Raw genomic sequence first — 17,518 nt, 5'->3', positions numbered from 1 at the left:
ACTAGTCACTAAGGTTTGTTTGTTGTTTATTCTTAGCATTATATTCATTGAATATAAAATTGAACCTCAAAACTAAAGATATTTAAAACACTTCTATATCCAGTCTTAATGTGAGAATTCAACAATAAACTACATACAGTAGAATCCTTTTATTATGACTTCGGTTATATTTCCCAACCGCTTATTATGAAACACAGCGAAAATTGGTTTTCATATAAAATTCTTTATGAAAAGTTGGTTAGAGATATTTTATTACGTGCGTAAATAGGGCATATTAATTATTGTTTGGGTGCATAATGCATATTATTATCTATGGTGGTACCACAGTATTACCATACCATTATTTAGGAAATAATGGAAGACGCTGTACTGTGGTGGTACTTCGTAGTTCGTAGAGCTAGCGCGCACCACGACTTTCTGCAGCGTGATTATTTTATCGCAGAAATACAACGTATGAGTTACTATGACAATGCACGCACATGCGATTAAATAATCACAGCGATTTTAAAATTGTGATTTGTCACATTTTGCTGCGACTGCTCGCGACGCGATTGTCGCGAAAATCAAATGCAGAATATGAAATTGTATGGTACCGCGCGCACTGCGATAATAAAATCGCACACTCGTGCCCGGCCGGCACTTCACTTGTGTTTCGTCTGTCCAACAGTAAACATCGTAGTTATATAGGTAGGTACTGTTTGGTAAACATGAACTCAGTAATCTGTCAAAAGTTTGAATTTATTTATTTAACACTTTATTGTGCAAGAAACAAAATATTACTAAGTACATAAAGGTTACAATAATAAAAAAAAATAAAAAAGCGCAATGGGCGGCCTTTTGGCGGAATTTTCATTCTCTAATAGCCAAAGAATTTTTTGGGATAGGTACATCCGAAGTTCATTGTATTTCTGATAAAAGAAACCATTGACAATTCTATCTGCTGTAAAAGGATGAGTCCAATATTGACGAATTTTCTTTTTTTTGCACGCCTCATAAGCGAAGCGTTGAGGTGGGTACTACTGTCACTTCGCGCAAAACATCTGATTTTTCAAACTTAAAATGTCTTTATGTATCATACATTGCACTTGTAAGATAATACATACACACACATATTAAGAAAAAACACTATTTTTAACGTTCATGATATTTTTGATGTCATTTTTGTTATTTAAACTAGTTAAAAAACAGTTTAAAAAAGTTCTGTCTTGGACGTCCGTGTGTCTGTATGTGCGGATCCTTTTTCTTGTTATCACGATAGCGACCGAAATACTTTACTAATCGAGTCTTTTTTTTTCTCTTACGCTTGAGTATGCTCAGGAATAGAACCCTTTCATTTTTCAGGGTCTGATTCGATGTGGTTTAATTGTTATTAAATAAACAAAAATAATAATTAATAAATATTTATTAAAAAAAAATTATGAGGCGTGCACTTTTGGATTTTCCAAATTATTTTTCTTATCCTCCGAAGTAGACAAGCAATTTGTACGAAATCAATGATGAAGTGAGTAATGATCACTATTAAATTATCGCTGTGCGCGCACCGTACTCTCTGCGATTTTCTACAGCGCGATTTTGAAATCATGTCGCATAAATTAAAATCGTGGTACGCGCTTGGCCTACTGTGGACCCTCGGTGTGGACCGCTGAAGTTTGAATAATATGACGTTCGTGACTTCTGTCATCGAGTCTGTCATCGTTGAATGTTGATCGTTCGTGGTTCACACTTCACGATTCAAACGACAAACACATTTCACATCTGATAAAAACTTTCTCGTTATTAGACGTCTACATACACACAAATAATTCGTTGATACAAAGTCCAACTCACTGCTACAAACATTGTTATATAAATTCATTTAAGCAAGATGAATCCTATATCCCAGGTAAGTTTTTAGATGTTTTAAAAATCCCAATCCATCGAATACAAATAACTGTATTTTTATAATATTTCTTCAAAAAAAAGTTGTTGAAAACTTTTTCGTCTTTGAAACAACTGCAACAAGTTTTTTTAGTTCATATAACGTGTAGATTCGTACGGTACTTAATATCCATCACTTCATTAAACTAATTCCTATATACGATTAATTGATTACAAAAGTCCAAAGTTCAATTTACAATTTCCATATTCCGAAGCTGTTTTTGATTGCTCATTGTACAATACGATGCACATTCTATATGAAATACTTATGTTAAATGACCGTGTGTTCATATTTTAACCAGATATAACAAACTAAATAACACTACAAATTGGTAATGTCAATCTACCACTAGAAAATTTTCAACCACTTAAATTTTTCCTTTCACTTACATAAAAATAAAATACGCATTTTTCACATTAACATACAAAAGTAATTGAATATTTAGGTAACCTTTGCTTTTATTTTATTTTTTGATTACAGGTTGTGCGTGCGACTAGGCCCATCTATCGTAAACTGTCAACCACGGTATCAAATGGAGCTGCTGCAAAACCTATTCCAACAACTGGCATGTGTTTTGGTGAGTTATTTAAAAAAAATGTATGTTTCATATAATATAACCCTTTGTAATGCACAATAGAAACCCTTAATCATAGATTGTAATTGCCTTGATGTATTTATTATATCACCAAATATTATCTTAATTACATAGCTTTGCATATCTCCTATATTTTATATTAATATTGCAATAATAAGTTTATCCACATATATATAAATAAAATAATATTTCAATTTGTGTGTTATTTACATAATGAGTTTTAGAGTAGTTCAACATTTAATTAATATATTTATGTGAATAACATACTAATTATGTACAAAATAATAAAATAATCTATTGAAACTAATTAGTTTGTTCTCTAATGTTTGTAGATAAATATGAATTTGTTGAATTTGAGGTTAATTGTGTAAGAAATAAGAATACAGTATTATATTTGTTTTGTTAAAATAGCTAATGCATGAGCGAACTTTACACATTGCGAAGAAATATTGTTTTTGTTTATTAAATCTAGAAAATGCTGCAAGTCATGATTACAAGGTACCTACAAAAATTTTAAGAAGTTGCATTGATGTATGGAAGTAGTTGTAAATTGGTTTTTAATTTGGATGAATCATTCTAAATAGTTATAATTATTAACATGCCTTATAAGTAAGTTTTAACAAAATCTTATATTTTCTCGTGTCACAATGTTAGTCTGCATACTCCTCCGAAACGGGTGGACCGATTCTCATGAAATTTTCTGTGCATATCGGGTAAGTCTGAGAATCGGCCAACATCTATTGCACGCCTCATAAGCGAAGCGATGAGGTGGGTACTACTGTCACTTCGCGCAAAACATCTGATTTTTAAAACTTAAAATGTCTTTATGTATCATACATTGCACTTATAAGATAATACATACACACACATATTAAGAAAAAACACTATTTTTAACGTTCATGATATTTTTGATGTCATTTTTGTTATTTAAACTAGTTAAAAAACAGTTTAAAAAAGTTCTGTCTTGGACGTCCGTGTGTCTGTATGTGCGGATCCTTTTTCTTGTTAACACGATAGCGACCGAAATACTTCACTAATCGAGTCTTTTTTTTTCTCTTACGCTTGAGTATGCTCAGGAATAGAACCCTTTAATTTTTCAGGGTCTGATTCGATGTGGTTTAATTGTTATTAAATAAACAAAAATAATAATTAATAAATATTTATTAAAAAAAATTATGAGGCGTGCACTTTTGGATTTTCCAAATTATTTTTTATATGTACCACGGGCGAAGCCGGGGCGGACCGCTAGTATAATATATATAACATATCCATTTGTAAGTTAAATAACTTGTAAAGAGTTTTATTATGAACTTTTCTATTTTTTCTTAATAGTTTATTGTCATTATATAATTACAAATAAAATTAATTTAGATCTACCCAATAGACACTAGACACAAAATTTCATGAGAATTGGTGCAGCCGTTACCGAAGAGTATGGTATCTAACATTATGACACAAGAATTTTATTTGCAAAGAGATAATTGTTATGTTATGTAGACTGAGGTTAACGGCATTCATAGCATTACATGAATCAGCGTGTAAATATTACAATGTAAATATACTTCTTATGATATCTGCCAAGTCATATTCTATACCATAATGTTTAAGAATAAATCTGTTATCTCTATTCATACTTAAATTGTTAAGTAAATGTTAAAATTTTATAGTTAAAGTCTATAAAATTTTCCTTCACAAGAGACTTATCTTCTCACATCACAAACTGACCAACCCACAGTCATTTTCTAATTTTAGTATTTTAGAGATAACTTTTCAATTACTGTTGCTATCAAAATAAAAATTTGTAGATAGCAACAGTACTTGAAAAGATAAACATGTTTGGTATTTATTAGGTTTTAGGTAGTAATTTTTTTTGTTATCATCATCGTTTTGTATGAAATAAATAAGTATAAAATCTTAATGATTCGATAATCATGAACATTGTCATGATTCCCAGTAGCTTACAATTGTTTAACTAATTTATCAAAATATGAAATTTATACTTTTTTGTTTGAAGATAGGAAGGGAAGGATTTTTTCCTTCTAGGGAAGCGTGTTCCATCTAAGACCACATCTCAGCTTAACATCAGGCGAGATTGTGGGAAAGCGCTTTCCTATCGACACTAAAAATAACCGGCCAAGTGCGAGTCGGGCTCGCGCACAAAGGGTTCCGTAGCAGCAAATATAATAAATTACAGTTAAATCAACCTATCTCAAAAACTATAAGAGATACTTTGATCAAACCAAAAATCGTTGAAAGAGTTAATTAGCATGCATCACCTCTATTTTTTTTAGAATTTTATACCCCGTAGTTATAAAAATAGAGGGGGGGGGACATACTTTTTACGACTTTGAGAGCTGATATCTCAAAAACCGTTCACTTTAAGAAAAATGTTTTTTAGAAAACTTTATATCATTTTAAAAGACCTTTCCATTGATACCCCACACGGGTATGTACATCGAAAAAAAAAATTTCATCCCTCAGTTACATGTATGGGGGGCCCCACCCCCAATTCTTTTTTTTACTATTTAGTGTCATATTTTTGTAGCGGTTCATACAACACATATTCCCATCAAATTTCATCACTGTAGTACTTATAGTTTCCGAGTAAATCGGCTGTGACAGACGGACAGACGGACAGACGGACAGACGGACATGACGAAACTATAAGGGTTCCGTTTTTGCCATTTTGGCTACGGAACCCTAAAAAAGATAAGATTGGTTAAAAGTTGTACGCATTTTATCAAAAAAATATATCTTTAATTTTTTACACATGCCAGATTTTCGATAGATAGAATTTAGTAGATAGTAGAAAATTTATCCTTAAAGGTCATTATCCTGTACGAATTGCTGAATAGAATGATATCTTTGTTATCATTCTATTAATTAGTAATCTATAAAAAACATTGATATTTGATACAATAATAAGTGTGATAAAGGATTATTATTCCAATCTCTAATGAAAATTTACGAAACAAGACAAAATGATGATAATTGTTTGACATAAATTGGGTGCTCACGTCCTGCAATTCTTTCACTTCCATAGAAGATGTCATAGTCAAAGTGTATGTTTACGCTTACATATTGTAATTTGCCTTTTCTGTTAAGGTCCAAGTCCACTTTTGAATTGGCAATGTTACTGGGCAACCAATGTAGAATGTCACAAACATCTAATGGTGGCATGCAACTTTATCATCAGATTTAATACTTAGATTACTAATATATTTCATATGTCCTTAATTAATCCCTGTACAACTGGATATTTATTTCAGAATTGAACGATGAGCAAAAGGCCCTGCAGGACTTGGCGCGCAAGTTCACGAGGGAAGAGATCATGCCAGTCGCTGCTCAATACGACAAGAGTGGGGAGTACCCCTGGCCCATTGTAAAGAAGGCGTGGGAAGTCGGCCTAATGAACGGCCATGTTCCTGAGCATTGCGGTAATGTTATTGTTCACGTTGATTCTAGAACATTGTAGAACATTTTCCTTATAGTTACTTCACTACGTTACATTTTGGTCAATCATCATTTAAATTTAGAGTCGTTATGAACGCATAGAACATAGTTGGAAGTCTAGATAAATTTACAGGGGGATTAGAACTAGGTGTCTTTGACGTTAGTTTGGTTACCAAAGAAATGGCATTCGGCTGTGCGGGCGTAAAAGCATCCATACTTACTTCCAATATAGGTGTAAGTCATCTAATTCGTTGCATAATTAACTCTTATCCAATCATGTACAAGGAAATTATAGTGATTAGTCCACCGAAAAGCAAAGGTGCTATAGGTGTCCTACAAATTGGTGGTCACTATTTCACCGTTCTTTGCACATATTTGGTAACGATCCCTAGCCGTTTTCATGGAGCAACTGTAAATTCTAATCATGTACGAAGATTTTAACCCTAACATAATATTATATTTAGACGCTTTGCATTATCAAGTAACATCTGGTTAGCAGCCGTGAAACATTCGGCATTTGCTACAATATTAACACTTATAAAAAGAGGTATAAAATTGTTTTTATAATCATGAGTATCGATTACAGGCGGATTAGGCTTAGGCGTTCTGGAGAGTTGTATGGTTTGCGAAGAAGTAGCATTTGGCTGTTCAGGAATTATGGCCGCCATTTATATCACGGAAGTTGGAGTGAGCATAACAGCTCTTACGTTTTATGAGTGACACTGGATTAGCATGCGGTTTTCATTGATATTTTGGCCATATCATCCGCGAGTCTTTAAATCCCTTCATTAACCCGTAAAATATTCCTGACGAATTCAAACGAAGACTGCTAGGTTGTTAGGTTCATCTCTAAAAGTTTAAAAATCCATCTCTATAATCTTCTTCACATCGGGACGTTGGCAAAAGCTAAATACTAGAGAAATAGTGCTGATAAAAATATTTGTTTAAAACGTATTTTTTTTTGTTTCTCCTTATACTGATAAAAGCTGCTATTGCCATATTTAGCGCTTGTCATTGTGCTGCTCTAAACCAAAGTCGAACATGCTTAATATAAAATTGAGCAAAATTTCAGGGGGTGTGGGAAATTTTGGTGTTTTCGAAGAGTGTCTCACCAGTGAGGAAATTGCGTTTGGTTGTACTGGTATTGTAACAGCGATCGGGGGATCGGGTCTAGGAGTGAGTTCTATTTTATGACGTTATAACTTTAACGTATATTGTACACGGTAGAACTATTGTATGGTGTAGTATGTCAATCAATGTATATCACATCACATTTCACCGATGTAATTGTTGCTTGCACTACTATTATCTTGTTGGGGGACAATGTTCCGGTTATGGTTTTATGTTAATTATTGATCGTTCTAGATAATGTTTCTTAGGCAGTCGTCATCGGCTTTACTTTAACGCAGGTCTTAATCATAACAAGGAAACAAAACTTACAGGATACTACCCGTGAACACTGAATCTTGAAATTTGGTACGAAGCAACGTCTTATAGAGCAGATAAAGGAAAAATAAACAACAGGTTTATACGGAACCCTCGGTGCGCGAGTCCGGCTCGTACTTAGCCTGTTTTTATTTAGATCTTGTTAACGTATGAACCTAAGCAATTAGATGGGTAACTGAATATCTGCTGCTACTATAAAAATGAGCATAATTTCAGGGGGCATGGGCAATTTTGGTGTTTTCGACGAGTGTCTCATCGGTGAGGAATTTGCGTTTGGTTGTACTGGCATTACGACAGCGATCGGGGGAACTGGTCTAGGAGTGAGTTATACGACGTTATCCCTAGCGTATATTGTAGTACCTATAATAATTAAAATGTGATGTCGAGTCTGGTGCGGTATGTCGATGTATACATTACATTTCACTGATAATGTTGCTTGCTTTACTACTGTCGTTGGGGACAATATTAATTTTGGGGTATTAATTTACTAAAATGGTCGAAGTCGAGGAGAAAAATAAATCACATCAATTTAAATGCCTTCTGCCAATCAATCTAAATGCCTTCTGCCACTTTTTGGTTATATTGTCCTTTGCCTATGATATAAGAATGTTATATGAATAGATAAGTAGCATTTTATATTTAAACAAGTTAAAACTTTTTATTTCTTTTTTTAGAAATAGTATTCTTGAATCGCAATTTGCTCTTTAAACACAACGTCATTAATTTTAAATATAGGTACAGTATTATATTATCTTTGTACATAGTTTTCTTTTTCGTTTCCATTCGACTTATTAGTGTATTCTAATTGATAAAAAAAAATTAATTTCCTTTTTCAATTAAAAATTTTCAAGTGGTAGAAGGTATTTTATGTTAATTAAGAAATATTAATCTACAAAAAAGATCCTTGGATAAAATAAAATTAATAAAATGATTAATATTTTCCCACTTTTTGCCTCATCATTATATTCGTGTCTCAAAAAACAGGAAAAAAAAACCATAATTCTAAAACATTTTCAAAATCACGATATATATGGTTAAATTACATGTAAAACGTGTAGGTATTATACAAAACGATAAATGTTTGTAAATAAAACATAAATTTACGTAGGTACCTACCTACGTTACATTCGTACATTTTGACTCGGGTACATTTATTTAATACTGCTATTTTTATAAACTTATAGGTGAAACAGTATCGTGACTGAAGTCATTAGAAAGGCCCTGCAATGTTTCGACAGCTAATTAATTTATTCTTTATGTTCTGAGTAGTATTAAAATAAGTTTCGGGTATTTTATAGTTCGGTTTTCAATAATATTTAATTTGAATTCAATTCCTTAATGTTTTCTTAAGTTTTTATCTATGGTTTTTAGGTGCTAAAATAGTTTCCTTAAAAAGAGAAGATTCCTTAAAATAGCGTCATCGAAAGTTTATTATTGAACGGTATTCATTAGTCGGGGTTTGTTAGGACCTATAATTTGTATTGTCGCTTTTATCTAGGATAAAAAGTACTAGGATTATGAATACTGGCGCAGTATTTTAACAGAAATCTTCTAAAATGTATTGTACCATTCATTTGTTCTATGATCGCTACAGTCCTAAAATTTCCAATCGTCATGTTTATTCGAGTCGAATGGAGTGAGCCCAGCCAGACCATTAATTTTGTAGCATACATTATTGACATGATATGGCTTATGGCTACCACACACGCTACGGTACATATGACAGGTCTACCTATACCGGTAGGCGCGGGTAAACCTACGTCGTTGTGACTAGAGACGTGTGTTGGACTAGACTAGTGCAGTTTTAAGCCTACCTATGAGTTTCACCTGAGCAGGTATACCTGTAGGGTAAACCTTAGAAGTATGGCTTACATCAGTACCCCCTACTTTCCACAGGTGGCTTAAACATGGGAGTCTTTGATGGGTGTTTGGTGGGGGAAGAGTTAGCGTTCGGGTGTACTGGTATTATGACCGCGATGGAGGCCAGTGGTCTTGGTGTGAGTTACAATTACGGATTGTACCCTAATTGAATGTAAAGTGAACAATAATTTACTAACTGATTGAATTGGTACACTACTTTTACATGCACGGATATTATGATAAAATGACCAATTAATTAATTTATAAACGATGTGATTAATTGCTTGAATAATGATGAGGTGTTAAAAAGTGTGTGAGGATCACAATTTTAGTTTAATGACTGCTTGAAGTGTTCAAGTGTTTGTGATGTTTGCAGCTTGTGAATGCTCCATGAGGACTGGGGATTGGTGATGGTATATCCCGCTTTTATTGGACGCATGGCATGTTGGTGATGGTATATGTTAAGACGCAATTCCTTGAATACGTTTATTTATTGTGTATTCACTGGTTCAATACAGTTGTGTTGTATAGATCATTGTGGATGTTTTTATATGTGATACAAACGATATTAATACACAGTAAAATATAAGATAAAAATAAAATTATAGATGGTTATATTCGTTTTTGTAAGGAGTTATAAATAAGCTTCTTTAAGGAATTACGTCATGTACAAGACATTATTATTTTAGAAAGACGTGTATCATTTAAATCAGTGATATAATCTGCCTTTTAAAAATAAGAAATATGAGAAAAAGTTATATACTCAACCAAGCATAATCCTATTAAATATAATTATGTTACATAATGTTACGTGCGTCTCTCTGAAATATTACAAAGTGTTTTTGTAATGTAGTATAATTCAATATTATACTTATGTACTAATATTTCATTATTATTTTATATGTAGATATTATAGCTTTAATATTTTGTAGTTTAATTAAATTTATATTTTTTTTGAAACTGTAAAATCTAAATCTTTGTTTTTGGTTATTTGTTTCAATATAAAAATATATGAATTGCTTTTGACTGCATGCATTAAGAGATCTATTAGTATTTAGTATAGTCGAAGGTTATTTTAGCTAAAACAATAAATGATTTCCAGCAAACTCCCGTTATTATTGCTGGTAATAAGGAACAGCAGAAGAAATACTTGGGCAGGTTGATTGAAGAACCCATTGTAGCTGTAAGTAGCAATCCAAATGTATATAAAAGTAAACTAATTATTACCAAAGTCATTTACATGTATTCTTACATACATATTTATTATATTATGTACATCTCAGAACTTCACTTGACCTTTTCCCTGATTTTCACTAAGGCTTAAGTAGATTTAAATTTGATTCCTTCATATGTCGCGTTCCCATACTTTAGAAAAATATATGTAAATTGAAAATACACGAAAATTACTCAATTAATTATCAAATTGGACAATAATGATAATGATCAAATTAAATGCAGTTCTACTATAGGAAAATTTTATTTTAGGTAAAGTAAAATTAAATTTAGTTGTTTGAGTTGACCGCCTCCTGGCTCCTTGGTACAGTGGTTGACGCAGACATAGAACCGACAGGTCCTGGGTTCGATTCCCAGTGGAGACGAAGAAAAAAAAATTTCTCGGTCTGGCAGGGCACAGAAGACTGATCACCTACTTGTCCCTAAAGAAAACCGATCAGTGAAACAGATGTATAATGCATCTGCCCCTTACCCCACTAGGGGACATGGGACTTCACTTTTTTAGTTGTTTGGGTATATTCAAATGGACTATTTATTATGAATAGGCGTACTGCGTGACAGAGCCTGGCGCAGGTTCTGACGTGGCCGGTGTTAAGACTAAAGCCGAGAAGAAGGGAGACGAATGGATCCTGAATGGTCAGAAGATGTGGATCACCAATGGAGGGGTTGCTAACTGGTAAGAAAAGTTCTGTGACTGTAATAACTCAGGCCCCGGAATCACAGACACAATAGAAAATCTATTGTGTCGTGGACCGATCGGGCCGTTCGGGGCTCAGTGGGTTAAAAAAGGAGGTGGTTCTAAATTCTTCTTCTAGTCTTTAGTGATAAGAGCTAGAGATAGTGATTCTTTTAACTGAATTCAAATAATGAAGAGGTTCTAAATTCGTCTAAGTAGTCTTTAGTGATAAGAGCATAAAATTCTTGTTTGTATGTAATAAGGATATGAAGACAGTCGCTGCTGACATTGCACATCGTTTGTAATGTTACCACTTTTGCAGTAAGTTTTAAAATTGATTATGGAAGCGGAATATATATAACATTGATTCCAGTCATAAATTAAATTCGCGATTAAATTAGAGACGCTATTTTTAAAGACAATAATTTTGTTATATACTCAAACAAGAAGTCTCACTCTCAATAAAATATTCCCAATTTTCGTGGTGGATTCAGACATTTCACCTAAAATCTATGATTAATTTTATAAAGCTGAAGAGTTTGTTTGTTTGAACGCGCTAATCTCGGGAACTACTGGTCCGATTTGAAAAATTGTTTCGGTGTTATATAGCCCATTTATCGAGGCTATATATCATCTCGCTAAGACCAACAGGAGCGCAGCACTGCGGGTAAAACCGCTGAGCACAGCTAGTCCTATTAATATTATAAATGTGAAAGTTTGTATGGATGTATGGATGTTTGTTACTCTTTCACGCAAAAACTACTGAACCGATTACAATGAATTTTAGCACACATATAGAGGGTAACTTGGATTAATACATAGGATAGGTTTTATCCCGGAAATTCCACGGAAACGGGAACTATGCGGCTTTGTCTTTGAAAATGCGGGCGAAGCCGCGGGCGGAAAGCTAGTACATAATAATTTACCTACAAATTATTTCATAGGTACTTCGTATTGGCTCGAACGAACCCTGACCCCAAATGCCCGGCGAGCAAGGCTTTCACTGGCTTCATTGTGGAGAGAGAATGGGCTGGAGTTAACCCTGGACGTAAGGTAATCGATAAAATTGGTATTTTGGCATACATTTATGATTTTCAGGATATTTTCGGCGGGTCAATAACAAGGATCTTAATGGTCGCTCACAACTTTTGGATTACAGTGTAAACTCTATATAACGACACTCGATTTAACGACAAACTCTCTAAAGCGTCAAAATCAATTGCCTTTGGTTGGTTTAGCTTATCTATAATTTATAAAAAAATATACCATACAACTACAACTACATAGCATCACACCCACTCTCAATAACGACAACAATTAAGTAATTAACTCGACGTCATGCATACCGAACTTTCTAAGAAATTCGTTCTTTTGTTTACAAATTGGGATTGCTTGCACATGTAGACTGTTTTTGACCATGACTAATAACATAAGTATGAGTCATGGTTTATCTATACGTTATCATATTCTTATCATATTATTCGTATTGACGAAAAAGTTTTATTGATACGCGCAATAGTTGGCAAACGCTTTGGATTTAGTCGCTTTACTGTGTCCACAACATGGACTAAATTATTGGAAAATTATTTTCTTTATCACCAAGATGTTACAATATCGAAAGATATAAATAAAATAAGAAAAAAAAAATACAACAAAATAACTGGTGCAGCAAAAGACGTCAAACAAAAATAACAGACTATACACAATAGCGTTCAAGTAACATTCTTTTTTATGTACATAACTACTAACACTAGTCTGAAATAAATTTTCTCTTTTTCTTATTCTGATTTTTCTTCTCTCCATTTAACGACAACTCTACATAACGCCATAAAATGCACAGTCCCTTCGGTGTCGTTAGTACACTGTATTCCTATTTTCATGTCAATTGAAATGATGATAATCTAAATATAATAATGTAATATATTCCAATTATCCCAAATAGGGAAGTAGATGAAGAAGGTATTAGCCAGTTGTGAATTAGCCCTTACTTTTTTATTACTTCACTCATTTTCTATTTTCCTTATACAAAGCTACTAAAAATGTACATAATTTTATCAACAAAAAATGGCTTGTAACTCTAAAGTCTAAAATCTAAAAATAAGTAGGTATATGTAGTTTTACTAAAATTAGAATAAGTACTACTAACAATATATGGGCAATGCTGCCTGATATAAATAAATAAATAAATAAAATAAAAAATAAATAAAAATAATTTATTAACTTATTTCCCAGGAGCAAAACATGGGCCAACGCGCTTCAGACACGCGCGGCATCACATTCGAAGATGTCCGTATTCCCAAGGAAAATGTGCTTATTGAAGAAGGTGCCGGATTCAAGATCGCTATGGGCGCTTTCGATAAGACACGCCCACCGGTATGTATGGGATTTCAAGTAATATGAAAGACTCCCTTGATAAATGGTCCTGAAATGTAATATCTGATGTCAAAATTAAGCAACAGCTACAAAATATAGACAATGATATTAAAATAAACATAAAGACAATATTTGCTATAAAAAATAATAGTGTGAAAGAAGGGAACAAAATGAAGCTACTTCACTGCATGAATTATTAGAAACTATATTTCTATAAAATTATTAACATTTACAAAACTAGGTAACTTTAATAACGAACTAGCATTTTTCTTAAACAATTTTAACCTACATTTTATTGCGAGTGTATTAGAAATTCTACAAATTCGGTATTTCATTGACCAAGTTTCCCATATAATATTAAAAATAAAATTTATAAAAAGACGGGTTACACTCCGGGAGTGCCGGCAGAAGTGAAAACTTGATTAACGTTGAGCATGTTTGATATTTTGGAATGGTATCCGTCTTACGCTTTTTCGATCCAGGTATCCTGACGCGAGTTTAAGATTTTATACCCATTACAGAAAAAGTGCTCAACGCCGCTAAAGAAGTTTTCACTTCAATCAATGTCACACAAGTGATAACTGCGTTAAAAACAACCGACTCAAACTTGCACTTGCAACATTTACAAATACAGACAAAACAAAAACTACTGCGCCTATCCGAATAAAATTTTTATGGGACCAATTCGACACCATCTCGCATCGAACAAAAAAATAATCACGTTAATCGGTTCAGAAACCTTGGAGTAATCGGTGTACATACATAAAAAAAAAACATACCGGCCGAATTGATATCCTCCTCCTTTTTTTTGAAGTCGGTTAAAAATGAAATTCCGCTGCAGGTAGCAGCCGGTGCCACGGGTCTAGCTAACAGGGCTCTCTATGAGGCTACGAAGTACGCTATGGAGAGGAAGACCTTCGGTGTGCCGATCGCCCAACACCAAGCTGTGTCCTTTATGTTGGCCGATATGGCCATCGGTGTGGAAGCTTCCAGACTCGCTTGGCAGAGGTCTGCGTGGATGGTCGACCATGGTAAGATTTTGGTACTAATAGCTAAAGGAATAATTAAATAATAATAATAAATATTATAGGACATTATTACACAAATCGACCTAGTCCCACAGTAAGCTCAATTAAGGCTTGTGTCGTGGGTACTAGGCGACGATAAATATAATATTTAATAAATACATATATAGATAACACCCAGACCCAAGAACAAATAATTGAGTTCATCACACAAATATTTGCCCTGACCGGGGATCGAACCCGGGACCGTCGGCTCAGTAGGCAGTTACTTTACCACTGCGCCAACCGCGTCGTTCAAAAGTAAATAATTCTAATACTTATGAAATGTTTTCCATTCGACAGCACCATGTTCCGTTTTCTTTGTTATGGTTGAAAATTTAAAAGGACATATTTTATAAGCAAATTGATTGATGAAAATCTGTTTTATTCACACAAAACAATACACACACAGTGCTGGATAAAGTTCAACGATTCAGTTAGTTTTTATTAACCCATTGAGCCCCGAACGGCCCGATCGGTCCACGGCACAATAGATTTTCTATTGTGTCTGTGATTCCGGGGCCTGAGTTAAAGTAAAATAATAGTATGTAGCATGATCTTAAACATTATAAACAATTCGCAGGTCAAAGGAACACCCTCATGGCGTCGGTAGCCAAGTGTTTCGCTTCAGAAGTCGCCAATAAAGCCGCGGCTGATGCGGTCCAGATCTTCGGGGGAAACGGCTTCAACACTGAATACCCAGTCGAAAAGCTCATGAGAGACGCCAAGATCTACCAAATATATGAAGGAACCTCTCAGATCCAAAGACTCATCATTTCACGAGAAATCCTCACTGCCGCCAAACAATCTAATGCCTAATTTGATATACATTGCTCTCTGTACACAGTCTTATTAGTTCTTCTGTCTTATTAGTATACAGATGTGTACTATAACCAAATATGAAATTGACTAAATTAGACTACTGGTTTTGCTCGGAATCAATAGTTCGCTTTCATATTTTATTTTACGTACACTACAGTTTTATACCTTCACAGTTTATAAGGCTGCTTTAAATTTTTAAACTAAAATTATGCGAGTGAAGTATGCCTACTTATTTAGAAGCCTAAAATGACCGAATTTTTGTAAGGGAATAAGGTGCGATAACAATAAAACAACTAATGCATAATTTTAATGTTTTAAAGGTTTATTTTAGTAAATTTAATAAATATCAATTTTAAATAGAACTTATTTTTGTATGTAAAATAATTGTTCAAATAAATATTTCTATTGTTGCTAAGTGTTTTATTTCTTATTTTCATAAACATAATCACAACACCTATTGATTTAATCATTTATTGTGTCTAGGATTAAGCCCCGATTCAAAAATGCTTTTATAAACTATCTAAACTGAGTAATAATGCTGCCTGACCAACAAAATAATCCATACTAATATTATAAATGCGAAAGTAACTCTGTCTGTCTGTTACTCAATCATGCCTTAACTACTGAACCAATTTGCATGAAATTTGGTAAAGAGATATTTTGATACCCGAGAAAGGACATAGGTTTTATCCCGGAAATCCCACGGGAACGGGAACTATGCGAGTTTTTCTTTGACTGCGCGGGCGATGCCGCGGGTGGAAAGCAAGTATCAATATATAAAGAAGATATGAAAAAATGATATATCTAAACATAGTTCAAACGTGGTTGACTAGTTTCCTAGCATTGAGCTATTATTATAGAGTACCTAAGCTGTAATAAGCTAGAGCCGTAAGACACAACTTATTTTCTAAAGCATATAAGTTTCGGTTCACAGTAGTCTTTAGTGTACTTTTTAATACCTGAATGTTTGTGGATCTCTACCGGTGACACCTGCGCCACCTGAGCCAAAACTAAAAAAAACTCTAATAAATGAACTTAATTTATTTTTAAACTAGATTTCCGCCCGCGGCTTCGCCCGCTTTTTCAAAGGAAAACCAATTATTTGAAGCATTTCAAACGATTGTTTTCAAATACAAAACATTAAGCAGATGTAACTTGACTGTCGACATATTTGTCTCCAATGATTATCAGTTAATCTGAAGTTGTTTTTCTTCAGGGAGAGCTTATGAAATAGGTACTCTATTTTTCACTCAGTAACCATTTACTAAGATTTAAATCTCCATACTAGATTAAAATGGTCCAATAAAAGCTATTAAAACAGTTTAATTGATTATACCTGACGAATTCCATTTTAACAATACAATCTAATCGTCTAAGAAAATAATGTATATCTAAATAATGGTTTTTCTCTCATGATACTTATTCACGGATGCAACCTAATCTCTACAGCGAAAAACGATTAAACCTGATTAATTTGTTTTACCTGACGAATTCCACAATATTATATATATATTACATGCGTAAATTAACTGTATTTAATTTGACAGTATACGAGAGTGCTCTTCCAAACAATGCATATTGTTTCACGTGGTCAGAAGTAAATGGAAAAAAGGTAGCGCGGAAATAGGTACTATTTTATACCACTACTTGTCGAATTGCATTCCAAATTCTGTGACTGAAGTAAGCCTATTTTCTTATAAGTGGTCACCACCGCCCATAAACACTTGTAACACTAAAAATGAATGATGAAATCATTCATGACATGAACAAATCATAAAATGTTAATAAAAGTTAAACATAAATAACTAAGTTAGCTAAGAAAAAGTAAAAAAATGTGGTCAAGTAGCCACATTTGACCGGTACTATTTTCTGTAGATTGACACTTTTAAAAATTCGTTATATCTTTTGAACGGAATATCAATTTTTTTCATTTAAAAAGTATTTTGCTAGTATTGAAACAGTCTATAATAAAACATCATTTAATGGGATAAGGATTAATACATATATGTATGTGTATGGATAACCTGGTTTGATTACTGTCGGCACTTCTATTTACTTTGAAGACGTAAAAAAGTTGT

General features: G+C 33.4%; 1 protein-coding gene across 5 annotated transcripts; it reads left to right on the top strand.

Annotated features, from left to right (window-relative positions):
• Nucleotides 1–1,714: 1,714 nt before the first annotated feature.
• Nucleotides 1,715–15,850, top strand: Mcad (Medium-chain acyl-CoA dehydrogenase). 5 transcript variants are annotated; one of them, XM_090105092.1, is made up of 10 exons: nucleotides 1,715–1,882; nucleotides 2,399–2,495; nucleotides 5,783–5,950; nucleotides 9,309–9,409; nucleotides 10,375–10,455; nucleotides 11,051–11,181; nucleotides 12,126–12,234; nucleotides 13,414–13,554; nucleotides 14,396–14,585; nucleotides 15,202–15,850. In XM_090105092.1, the coding sequence occupies exons 1-10, from the start codon at nucleotides 1,865–1,867 to the stop codon at nucleotides 15,435–15,437; spliced, it is 1,272 nt and encodes a 423-aa protein (XP_089961218.1). In that variant the 5' UTR covers nucleotides 1,715–1,864; the 3' UTR covers nucleotides 15,438–15,850. The 5 variants fall into 5 exon arrangements, with proteins under 5 accessions (XP_089961218.1, XP_089961209.1, XP_089961202.1 ...); XM_090105083.1 differs by lacking the exon at nucleotides 9,309–9,409 and adding an exon at nucleotides 7,629–7,732; XM_090105076.1 differs by lacking the exon at nucleotides 9,309–9,409 and adding an exon at nucleotides 7,039–7,142.
• The last annotated feature ends 1,668 nt before the right edge of the window (nucleotides 15,851–17,518 follow it).

This window comes from Colias eurytheme, chromosome 1, assembly GCF_061535395.1.
Source record: "Colias eurytheme isolate Ceu_HAF_F1 chromosome 1, ilColEury1 Martin Lab GWU primary, whole genome shotgun sequence".
Lineage (NCBI taxonomy): Eukaryota > Metazoa > Arthropoda > Insecta > Lepidoptera > Pieridae > Colias > Colias eurytheme.
Note: the sequence above shows the minus strand (reverse complement) of the source record. Positions and strands in the feature narration are given on the sequence as shown.